Source organism: Trachypithecus francoisi, unplaced genomic scaffold (assembly GCF_009764315.1).
Source record: "Trachypithecus francoisi isolate TF-2019V2 unplaced genomic scaffold, Tfra_2.0 Lachesis_group5, whole genome shotgun sequence".
In the NCBI taxonomy this organism is placed as follows: Eukaryota; Metazoa; Chordata; class Mammalia; order Primates; family Cercopithecidae; genus Trachypithecus; species Trachypithecus francoisi.
In genome coordinates this window covers 98,568,126-98,580,757 of record NW_022681470.1, presented here as the reverse complement: position 1 = coordinate 98,580,757, position 12,632 = coordinate 98,568,126, and the positions used below count along the sequence as shown (strand labels likewise).

The window sequence follows — 12,632 nt, the reverse complement described above, 5'->3', positions numbered from 1 at the left end:
TATTTTTATCTCATGTAAGAGTATTTTACTGCATATTGCTAGCCCAGGAAAATCGCAAAATTTAAAATTTGAAGTACATTTTCTACTAAATATTTATCACTTTCACACTGTACTCAAGGCAAAAAATTCTAAGTCAAGGACTGTCTATATCTGACATGCTTCTGGCCATCATACTTCCATTAGTGTTCATTCTCATCTTTGAAGACCTGGATTAGCATTTAAAATCTGCAGAGAGGCCGAGCATGGTGGCTCATGCCTGTAATCCCAGCATTTTGGGAGGCCGAGGCGGGTGGATCACCTGAGGTCAGGAGTTTGAGACCAGCCTGACATGGTGAAACCCCGTCTCTACTAAAAAATACAAAAATGAGCTGGGCATGGCAGTGTGTGCCTGTAACCCCAGCTACTCGGGAGGCCTAGGCAGGAGAAGCATTTGAATGGGGGAAGCGGAGGTTGCAGTGAGCCAAGATTGTACCACTGCACTCCAGCCTGAGTGACAGAGTGAGACTCAGTCTTAAAAAAATGAAAATATAAATAAAATCTGCAGAGAGTTCATCTTAAGAGACCCAAGAATAAAAAATAAAATCTACAGAGAGCCTTTTCTTAACTTCTCTTAACTTTACCTAACTAGCCTTCCTGACTTTTTGTCCTTGAAGTATTTAAAGTACATTTTTGTAATAGGTGTATATTTTATTTTGTTTTACACGTGCATTTTTTTTTTTTTTTTTTTTTGTGAGATGGAGTTTTTGCTCTGTTGCCCAGGCTGGAGTGCAGTGGCACCATCTTGGCTCACAGCAACCTCTACGTCCCAGGTTCAAGTGATTCTCCTGCCTCGGCCTCCTGAGAAGCTGGGATTACAAGCACCCACCACCATGCCTGGCTAATTTTTGTGTTTTTAGGAGAGATGAGGTTTCACCATGTTGGCTAGGCTGGTCTGAAACTCTTGACTTCAAGTGATCCGCTCACCTCAGCCTCCCAAAGTGCTAGGATTACAGGCGTGAGCCACCACACTGGCCAATAATTTTGATTTGGTATATCTGCCTTCCTCCTCCATTGGGCGAAAGTTTTTTGAGAGTAATAAATGATGTTGACATCTGAAGCCTGCCTCCCAGAGTGCCTAGGACAAGTTTTTATTCTTGATTGCTTGTCTTTTATTTCCTTATTCCCAGTACCTGTTACAGCTCTTGATTCATAACAAGTGCTAAGTAAATGCTAATTGTATCAATTAATATTCCTTTTTGCTTGGAGCTTCAAGTCTAATTTGGGGAAAATAAAGAGCAACAGAAAATAAAACATTTGGTCCAACACATAAAAAGGGTGACAATATTTAAGAGAGTTTGGTTAGACTCGAATATTGTTTCTTTAGAACCTGAATCTCAAGTCTAAGTCTATAATAAGATTTCTCTTCCAGATGATGAGGAATCTGATGAGGAAGCTGTGAAGAAAACCAACAAATGTGTACTAGTCTGGGAGGTAGGTGATCCTTTGTAAAACGTTGTAACACTTTAGCCAGCTCCTGATTATTTATACTATTTAAGTAGAGCAATGGAATGTAAGATCTAATCAGTGAATAATCCCTTAAATAATTTTTTTTTTTTTTTTTTTGAGACGGAGTCTTGCTCTGCCACCCAGGCTGGAGTGCAGTGGCCGGATCTCAGCTCACTGCAAGCTCCGCCTCCGGGTTTACGCCATTCTCCTGCCTCAGCCTCCCGAGTAGCTGGGACTACAGGCGCCCGCCTCGTCGCCCGGCTAGTTTTTTGTATTTTTAAGTAGAGACAGGGTTTCACCGTATTAGCCAGGATGGTCTCGATCTCCTGACCTCGTGATCCGCCCGTCTCGGCCTCCCAAAGTGCTGGGATTACAGGCTTGAGCCACCGCGCCCGGCCATCTTAAATAATTTATGTTTCTTTTTGGAATCCATTTTTAAATGGTTGGCAATAAATTCTTCCTGATCATCTGTTTAGTTAAATTGATGAGTATTTAGTATATGCTATCTGGGGAAGTGTGTGGACAGTGCTGCTGGTAGCAGGAATACAAATTCTCTACCGAAAATTGTTTATTTTACAGTCATGAATATGAGACTTGGAAAGAGGGGAATGAATTGCTGTGGGATTTACCTTTGGATATAGTAAAAGAAGTATGAGACTTAAGAATATAAAGTTAGGGCCGGGCGTGGTGGCTCAAGCCTGTAATCCCAGCACTTTGGGAGGCCGAGACTGGTGGATCACAAGGTCAGGAGATCGAGACCATCCTGGCTAACATGGTGAAACCCCGTCTCTACTAAAAATACAAAAAACTAGCCGGGCGAGGTGGCAGCCACCTGTAGCCCCAGCTGCTCGGGAGGCTGAGGCAGGAGAATGGCGTGAACCCGGGAGGCGGAGATTGCAGTGAGCTGAGATCTGGCCACTGCACTCCAGCCTGGGCGACAGAGCGAGACTCCGTCTACAAAAAATATATATATATATATATATATAAAGTTAGGAGGCTGGGCAGTGCTGCTTATTAGCTGTGTAATCTGGGCAAGACACTTAATGTCAAATCTGTTGCCTTAGCTATAAAATGTGGATACTATTTGCTGTCTATATTGTCAATTTTTTGAGAATGAAATTAGATAATTGTGTGACAGTGCTTCATAAAATATGACTAAATCACTCTTCAAGTGGAATATTTTTTATAGTTATCTAGTTCTTTAATCCTTGAAGGCTTCTTAGAGAACCAGTATTAAAACCAGTATTAATGTTTTCATGTTTGCTTTTAGGTATAGTACATGTATATCTTTTTTGGGAGTGGGTGGAGGTTACGGAGTTTTGCTCTTGTTGCTCTGTTGTCCAGGGTGGAGTGCAATGGCGTGATCTCGGCTCACCGCAACCTTTACCTCCCGGGTTCAAGCAGTTCTCCTGCCTCAGCCTCCCAAGTAGCTCGGATTACAGGCATACGCCGCCATGCCCAACTAAGTTTTGTATTTTTAGTAGAGACGGGGTTTCTCCATGTTGCTCAGGCTGGTCTCAAACTCTCGACCTCAGGTGATACACCTGCCTTGGCCTCCCAGAGTGCTGGGATTACAGGCATGAGCCACTGTGCCTAGCACCCTCATTTTTTTTTTTTTTTGAGACAGAGTTTTGCCCTTGTTGCCCAGACTGGAGTGCAATGGTGCAATCTCAGCTCACCACAACCACTGCCTCTTGGGTTCAAGCGATTCTCCTGCCTCAACCTCCCGAGTAGCTGGGATTACAGGCATGAGCCACCACGCCTGGCTAATTTTGTATTTTTAGTAGAGACGGGGTTTCGTCATGTTGGTCAAGCTGGTCTCGAACTCCCGACCTCAGGTGATCCGACCACCTTGGCCTCCCAAAGTGCTAGGATTACAGGCATGAGTCACCACGCCTAGCCATATATCTTCTATTTTTAAAATGTACTTATTTCTAGTATATGTGCTGCTGAAGCAAGCACTAAAATGTGCTTGTTTCTGTTAATGAATTCTTTATTATAAAGCGGTATGTTATTACAAAAGTAGTAAATATTAAGATTTTTTTAAAAATTCTAATTATACAGAAGAGTACTTACTGAGACCCAGCACAGTGGCTTATGCCTATAATCCCAGCACTTTGAGAGGATGAAGTGGTTGGATCACTTGAGCTCAGGAGTTCAAGACCAGCCTGGGCAACATGGGGAAACCCCGTCTCTAGAAAAAATACAAAAATTAGCCAGGCCTGGTGGTGTCTGCTTGTAGTCCCAGCTACTTGAGAAGCTGAGGTGGGAGGATTGCTTCAGCTTGGGAGTTTGAAGCTGCAGTGAGCTGTGATTGTGCCACTGCACTCCAGCCTGGGCACCAGAGTGAGACCCTGTCTTAACAAAAAAAAAGTCTCAGGCTGGGCATGGTGGTTCACGCCTATAATCCAGCACTTTGGGAGGCCGAGGCGGGCAGATCACGAGGTCAGGAATTTGAGACCAACCTGGCCAACATGGTGAAACCCCGTCTTCTACTAAAAATACAAATATTAGCTGGGCATGGTGGCCGGTGCCTGTAATTGCAGCTACTTGGGAGACTGAGGCAGGAGAATCGCTTGAATCCGGGAGGCAGAGGTTACAGTGAGCCGAGATCACACCATTGCACTCCAGCCCGGGCGACAGTGCGAGACTGTGTCTCAAAAACAAAAGGTCTCTTCCTATTCTCTCTGATCTCTTCAGACCAGTCTTTATAGGTAATTGCTATTAATAGTTTTTCTTCTGAAGAAGCAATCAAAAAATAAAAATTAAAAAAAAGTTTTCATGTATCCTTCTGCCTTATCCCAGATTCTTCAATTTATGCATAGAAATTAGATGATAATAACCATAGTATTTGTTTCTCTGTTTAGTAAGTTCCCACCTGCATATTATCTTTTTTTAAATCAATTTTTTTTTTTGAAATGGAGTCTTGCTCTGTCGCCCAGGCTGGAGTGCTGGAGTGCAGTGGCACAATCTTGGCTGACTGCAAGCTCCGCCTCCCGGGTTCACGCCATTCTCCTGCCTCAGCCTCCTGAGTAGCTGGGACCACAGGCGCCCGCCACTATGCCCGGCTAATTTTTTGTATTTTTTCATAGAGACGGGGTTTCACTGTGTTAGCCAGGATGGTCTCGATCTCCCGACCTCATGATCCGCCCGCCTTGGCCTCCCAGAGTGCTGGGATTACAGGCGTGAGCCACTGTGCCCGGCCTTTTTTTTTTTTTTTAGAGACAGGGTCTTGCTCTGTTGCCCAGGCTGGTGTGCAGCGGTGCAGTCATAGCTCACTGCAGCCTTGAACTCCCGGGGACAAGCAATTCTCCAGTCTCAGCTTCTCAAGTATCTGAGACCTCAGGTCCACACCACTGTGCCTTGCTAATTTTTAGAAATGCAATCTCACTATGTTGCCCAGGCTTGTCTTGAACTCTTAGCCTTGACTGATCCTCCCATCTCAGCCTCCCAGAGTGTTGGGATTATAGGCATGAGCTACTGCGCCCATATCTTCACATATCTCAGCCCCCTCATCTCTTTTCAATTTTCTTCTATTTATCTCTGAAGAGTACTTACTGAAAAAGTCCCGGCTTCTTAGAGAAGCAGTATTAATGTTGTAGGAATTTAGTTTTCAGGAATTGTCTTTCATATTCAGAAATAAGCCAAGTTCTGCTCCAGCCTCCTTATTGGAGTCTACTCCCTGAAAGCCTCTTGAGGTAGTGCTTTATGATTGCCATTGCTGCTGGTGCCTTTGGCAAGAATGCCGTTCTGCCCAGTACTGTCTTTTTCTGTTGTAATTCTCTGCTGGTACCTGCTGTTCTTCTGTTCCCCACCCCGAGTTGTTCTTTGTTGCTGGGCCCCAAAGCCTTCTGCTTGTATAAATAGTTTTTTGGGCCTTTTTGAAGGCCCAAATTTAGTCCTGAAGGCCTGGTGGGAGATAAGTTTATCTCATTCCGCCTTCCATAGTTCTTCCTGATTTGCTGTTCCACCCAGGCACCAAAGAATTCCTCATCCTCATTTCAAAAATCTAAAAACCTTATGCATATGAATTCATAAAAACTCATACAAATATCCAAGGAAATGGAGGTCACAATTTTTTTTTTACCATAAAATCACGTTCAGCTGGGCACATGTCTCACAGCTGTTACTAGGTCTTATAAAAGAATATTATATCTGATTTAAATAAGAAATTGGAAGTATTTTTATTACATATCTCTTTCCTAGGGTACAGCCAAAGACCGGAGCTTTGGAGAGATGAAGTTTAAACAGTGTCCTACAGAGAACATGGCTCGTGAGCATTTCAAAAAGCATGGGGCTGAACACTACTGGGACCTTGCGCTGAGTGAATCTGTGTTAGAGTCCACTGATTGAGACTACTGCAAGCCCTTGCCTCTCCCCTCTTGCCTTTGTCTCTTCAGTCCTCTCACTTATTCTATTTCCCAACCCACTCCCACTTGTTTGTGTGATCTCAGAACTGTGCCAAGCAGACACTGGGACAAAGGGAGAATATCTTCCTCCCCTCCCGAGTCAGCCTGGTGTTGCCCTTTATTCCCCTTATGTGCATATGATTAAAGAGTTATTTTTAAACTTGGTGTGATATTTTTCACACATTCCTAAGTACTAGAGTTTGGGTCTCCAGGTGATCTTTTTTCCAGACTTCTAGCATATTGCTGTAGAAAAAAAACATTTTTTGTCATTGACATTTATTTATATATATAAATGGATGAATGGATGGATGGATAGATGGATGTGTATTTTTGAAGTCTAGTGGAAATGTCTGATCTCATCCTGGAGCTAGAATGATAAATACTGTTTTCCTGGAGCAGAATGAAGCAGGGAGATGTGTAAAGTGGTAAGGGAGGGAGGAGGGACAAATGAGTATCCATCCCTTAACTGAGAGAATCACCAGGTCAGATTACCTCAGGACTTGGCTAAGTAGTCTTTCCAGGAAATCAGTTCCTCTAAGGGGTGCATATGTGGGAATGTGTGTTGTGGGTAAAAAGGACCCAGGAAGAGTCCAAGGAGGATGCTATGGGTCAGTTTGTAAAGTGGAATAGGATTTAAGAATTTAGCCCATTTTGTCTCTTTTACTAGTTTAAAAATTCACTTCTAGTAGAAATTGTGTAATTTTTTTTTTTCTATCTATGAATCCGACTACCTGTGGTTGGTTTTATTTCAGCATTTAATGTTTCTGGTTTGATTTTAGGAGTATATGAGTCAGCATAAGTTATCTATTGAAGTCCAAAATTTTTACCATACCTATCCTTCTGTTTCATATTGTCTGTGTTGGGAATGGATTAAACAAGTCAATAGAGCTCCCATGCCTTCTTGCTAGGTGGAGCATGCTATGAATTGGTATTTGAGAATGGATGTCTTACAAGAAGTTACAACATTCTGTGTTATAAAATTAATCCCCTTAAAAAAAAAATCTGGGCTGGGCGCGGTGGCTCAAGCCTGTAATCCCAGCACTTTGGGAGGCCGAGACGGGTGGATCACGAGGTCAGGAGATCGAGACCATCCTGGCTAACACGGTGAAACCCCGTCTCTACTAAAAATACAAAAACTAGCCGGGCGAGGTGGCGGGCGCCTGTAGTCCCAGCTACTCGGGAGGCTGAGGCAGGAGAATGGCGTAAACCCGGGAGGCGGAGCTTGCAGTGAGCTGAGATCCGGCCACTGCACTCCAGTCCGGGAGACAGAGCGAGACTCCGCCTCAAAAAAAAAAAAAAAAAATCTGTATTTCAGGTACTGGTCAGAGTTCCAACTTTAAGGTAGTATTAGGGAGCACTATGGTCAAGGAGGTATGAAGAGATAGGGGACCACACACAGGGCTTTGAGGAAAAACTAGTGCAACTTCTCTCCTTCTTAATTTTAATTTAATTTAATTTAATTTAATTTTTTTTGAGGCGGAGTCTCGCTCTGTCGCCCGGACTGGAGTGCAGTGGCCAGATCTCAGCTCACTGCAAGCTCCGCCTCCCGGGTCTACGCCATTCTCCTGCCTCAGCCTCCCGAGTAGCTGGGACTACAGGCGCCTGCCACCTCGCCCGGCTAGTTTTTGTATTTTTAGTAGAGACGGGGTTTCACCGTGTTAGCCAGGATGGTCTCGATCTCCTGACCTCGTGATCCGCCCGTCTCGGCCTCCCAAAGTGCTGGGATTACAGGCTTGAGCCACCGCGCCCGGCTTAATTTTTTATTTTTTTTATTTTTATTTTTTTTTTAGACTGAGTCTTGCTCTGTTGCCTAGGCTCGAGTGCAGTGGCGCAATCTCAGCTCTCGGCAACCTCCACCTCCCAGGTTCCAGCAATTCTCCTGCCTCAGCCTCCCAAGTAGCTGGGACTACGGACACATGCCACCATACCTGGCTAATTTTTGTATTTTTCAGTAGAGACCAGTTTCACCGTTATTGGCCAGGCTGGTCTCGAACTCCTAACCTCGTGATCCGCCCACCTCGGCCTCCCAGAGTGCTGGGATTACAGGCATGAGCCACCATGCCCGGCCTGATTTTAAGTTTTTTAAGTTACAGCTCAAAGGATTCTCCTTTTTTAGAGATAAGCAAGCTGAGCTTGGTGGCTCACGCCTGTAATCCCAGCACTTTGGGAGGTCGAGGTGGGCAGATCATCTGAGGTCAGGAATTCGAGACCAGCCTGCCCAAGATGGTGAAACCCCATCTCTACTAAAAATACAAAAAATTAGTGGGGTGTGTTGGTGGATACCTGTAATCCCAGCTACCCAGGAGGCTGAGGCAGGAGAATCGCTTGAACCCGGGAGGCGGAGGTTGCAGTGAATCAAGATTTCGTCACTGCATTCCAGCCTGGGCGACGAGAGTGAAACTCTTTCTCAAAAAAAAAAAAAAAAAAAGCCAAACAAAGATATAAGCACTGCTGGGCACAGTGGCTCACGCCTATAATCCCAGCACTTTGGGAGGCCGAGGTGGGTGGATCACCTGACATCGGGAGTTTGAGACCAGCTTGACCAACATGGAAAAACCCCGTCTGTACTAAAAATACAAAACTAGCCGAGCGTGGTGGTGCATGCCTGTAATCCCAGCTACTCGGGAGGCTGAGGCAGGAGAATTGCTTGAACCCAGGAGGTGGAAGTTGCCGTGAGCTGCGATCGCGCCACTGCTCTCCAGCCTGGGCAACACGAGCAAAACTCTGTCTCAAAAAAAAAGAGATAAGCAAACTAACCCAGATGAGTGAGGTTCATCATCTGAAGGATGGTGCAGGATGAAATCTTTGAAATAACTCCAGCTTGCCAGAACACAGTAATGAAGATTTTGAGTGCTTACTAGTAATTATATCTGTGAAATTTGGGAGCTAGAGAGTTGAACTAGCTATTTTAGTATTTCTTGATTTAAGCAAATGCAGGGGAAAAATTCATTGTCATAAAAATAAGTGTTCTGTTAAAGGATTTGTTACAAGTATATGTGTAAATTATACACTACTTCAAAAATGAATTGGTTGCATAAGATCTAAAAGAAATATTTATATTACAATATGCTATAGTTTATTGTAATGTACCCATAATGAGACTCAAAACTTGTCTTGAGTATATCACTTGTCTCTCTGTGCCTCCAGGTTTTAATTGTTAAATTTTCTCAAGCATTACCTCCTTATTTCTCCTTACAAACTTAGGAGAAATATGCATTTTAGAGGTGAGGAATCTGAGGCTTAGAGTAAATAATTTGCCCAAGTTTATGACTTAGTAAGTTGTAGAGCTTAATTTGAACCCAGATTTGTTTGACTACAGACCAAACTCAGCCACTAAGTATATATTGCCTCATTTGTACAATAAAGGGGTAGTGACAGATATGTTCTTTGAAATGAGTGTTATTCTCAGGATAGTTCTTACCTGAGGATGCTGTTATCACTTGAAATACTTTGTGAATTTTGGTAATTTCATCTATTTCCAGTCCTTTTTGAATACCTTTAGTTAATGGCAGTTATTAGTTTTGGAAAGAGTTTTTTCTTTATTTTTATTGGAAGAGTTTTAGAAACCCTTTGGCTGGAATTAATAAATGATTATAGTAAGGTTGCAGGATATAAGGTTACAATAGAAAAATCAGTTGCTCTCCTGTATACCAGTAACGAACAAGTAGAATTTGAAATTAAAAGCAATTCCATTTATATTAGCACCAAAAGGAAGTGGAATACTTCAGGATAAATCCAAATATGTGTAAGATCTATATGAAGAAAACTACAAAACTCGAATAAAAAAAAAAAAAAACCCGGCCGGGCGCGGTGGCTCAAGCCTGTAATCCCAGCACTTTGGGAGGCCGAGACGGGCGGATCACAAGGTCAGGAGATCGAGACCACCCTGGCTAATACGGTGAAACCCCGTCTCTACTAAAGAATACAAAAAACTAGCCGGGCGACAAGGCGGGCGCCTGTAGTCCCAGATACTTGGGAGGCGGAGGCAGGAGAATGGCGTAAACCCGGGAGGCGGAGCTTGCAGTGAGCTGAGATCCCGCCACCGCACTCCAGCCTGGGCGATAGAGCCAGACTCCGTCTCAAAAAAAAAAAAAAAAAAAAAAAACCCAAAACAAAATAAATGCAATGGTATTTCACATTCATGGTAGGAAGATAGTATTGTAAAGATGTCAATTCTGGTTGGATGTGGTGACTCATGCCTGTAACCTCAGCACCTTGGGAGACCGAAGCTGGAAGATCATTGAGACCAGCCTGGACAACATAGGGAGACCCCATGTCTGCAACTTTTTTTTTTTTTTGAGACATGGTCTCCCTTTGTTGCCCAGGTTTGGAGTGCAGTGGCATGATCTTGACTCACTGCTGCCTTGACATCCCTGGCTCAAGCAATCCTCCCACCTCGTAGCCTCCCAAGTAGCTGAGTCTACAGGCACATGCCACCACACCTGGCTAGTTTTTAAATTTTTTTGTAGAGACGAGGTATCACTTTGTTGCCCAGTCTGGTCTCCAGCTCCAGAGCTCAAGTCATTTTCTTGCTTTGGCCTCCCAAAGTGCTGGGATTACAGATGAGTCACTACCCGGTCTACAAAAAATTTAACAATAAAATTAGCCGGGCATGGTGGCATGTGCCTGTGGTTCCAGCTACCTCAGAGGCTGGGAGGATCACATGGACCTGGGAAGTACCATTGCACTCCAGCCTGGGTGACAAAGTGAGACCCTGTCTCAAGGAAAAAAAAAAAATCCAATAGAGAGTTGAAGGACTGACATTACCCAACTTTGAGAATTACTGTAAAGCTACAGTAATGAAGGTGGTATTTTTGTTGTTGTTGTTTTGAGATGCAATCTTGCTCTATTGCCCAGGCAGGAGTGCAGTAGCGCTTTCTCGGCTCACTGCAACCTCCGTCTCCTGGGCTCAAGCAGTTCTCCTACCTCAGCCTCCCAAGTAGCTGGCATTACAGGTGCCTGCCACCATGCCCAGCTAATTTTTGCATATTTTTAGTAGAGGCAGGGTTTCACCACATTGGCCATGCTGGTCTTGAACTCCTGACCTCAGGTGATCCACCCACCTCGGCCTCCCAAAGTACTGGGATTACAGCGTAAGCCACCCTGGCTGGCTGTTTTTTTGTTTGTTTTTGTTTGTTTGTTTGTTTTTTGAGACGGAGTTTCGTTCTTGTTGCCCAGGCTGGAGTGCAATGGTGCAATCTCAGCTCGCTGCAAACTCCGCCTCGTGGATTCAAGTGATTCTCCTGCCTCAGCCTCCCAAGTAGCTGAGATTACAGATATGTGTAATCTCACGCCCAGCTAATTTTGTATTTTTAGTAGAGATGAGGTTTCACCACGTTGGTCATGCTGGTCTTGAACTCCCAACCTCAGGTGATCCCCTGGCCTCTGCCTCCAAAGTGCTGGGATTACAGGCATGAGCCACCATGCCCAGCTGGTAGTAGTATTGGTGAAAGAATAGATCAGTGGAACAGAATAGAGAGCCCAGAGATAGACTCACATAAATATAGTCAACTGCTCTTTGACAAAGGAGCAAAAGCAATAGAACAGAGGAGAGAGAGAATCTTTTTAAAAAAATGGTGTTGGAACAACTGGACATTCACATGCAAAAAAGTGAATCTAGACACAGAAATTAACTCCAAGTAGGTAACAGACCTAAATGTAAAATGCAAAGCTGTAAAGCACCTAGTAGATAACAGAAAATTTACCTGACCTCGGGGTTGGCCTTGACTTTTTTTTTTTGAGACGGAGTCTCAGTCTGTCACCCAGGCTGGAGTGCAGTGGCGTGGCCTCTGCTCACTGCAGCCTCCACCTTCCAGGTTCAAGCAATTCTGCTTCAGCCTCTCGAGTAGCTGGGACTACAGGCGTGTGCACCACACCTGGCTAATTAGTGTATTTTTAGTAGGGATGGGGTTTCAGTATGTTGTCCAGGATGATCTCGAACTCCTGACCTGATCTGCCCACCTCGGCCTCCCAAAGTGCCAGGATTATAGGCGTGAGCCACCATGCCCAGCCAGCCTTGACTTTTTAGAAACAACACCAAAGGCATGATCTATAAAAGAAAAAATTGTAAACTGGACTTAATTAAAATGAAAAATTCTGCTGTGCAAAAGACACTGTCAAGAAAATGAAAAGAAGGGCTGGGTGTGGTGGCTCACGCCTGTAATCCCAGCACTTTGGGAGGCTAAGGCAGGTGGATCACTTGAAGTAAGGAGTTCAAGACCAGCCTGGCCCACATGGTGAAACCCCGTCTCTACCAAAAATACAAAAAATTAACTGGGCATCATAGTGGGCGCTTGTAATCCCAGCTACTCAGGAGACTGAGGCAGGAGAATTGCTCAAACCCAGGAGGTAGAGGTTGCAGTGAGCCAAGATCACACTACTGCACTTCAGCCTGGGTGATGGAGCAAGACTCAGTCACAAAAAAAAAAAGCCACATACTGGAAGAAAATATTTGCAAAAGATCTATCTGATAAAGGACTTATCCAAAACATACAAAGAATTCCTAAAACTCAATACTAAGAAAATGAACAACTCAATTAAAAAGTGGTGCTGGCCTGTAATCCCAGCACTTTAGGAGGCCAAGGTGGGCAATCACGTGAGGTCGGGAGTTCCAGACCAGCCTGGCCAACATGGTGAAACCCTGTCCCTACTAAAAATACAAAAATTAGCCAGGCATGGTGGCATATGTCTTTAATCCCAGCTCCATGAGATGCTGTGGCAGAATTGTTGGAACCCAGG

At 44.3% G+C, this 12,632-nt stretch overlaps 1 protein-coding gene across 3 annotated transcripts in view; it reads left to right on the top strand.

Moving 5' to 3' along the window:
• Positions 1-6,057, top strand: part of PRPF3 (pre-mRNA processing factor 3) — a 34,909-nt gene extending 28,852 nt beyond the window's left edge. For 2 of the 3 annotated variants that reach the window (XM_033198259.1, XM_033198261.1), the window contains 2 exons: positions 1,409-1,470; positions 5,692-6,057. In XM_033198259.1, coding sequence (XP_033054150.1) covers positions 1,409-1,470; positions 5,692-5,838 — 209 coding nt within the window. In that variant the 3' untranslated portion in view covers positions 5,839-6,057. The remainder of the gene's footprint in view (positions 1-1,408; positions 1,471-5,691) is intronic. The other variant, XM_033198260.1, reaches the window with a different exon arrangement.
• Positions 6,058-12,632: the final 6,575 nt, after the last annotated feature.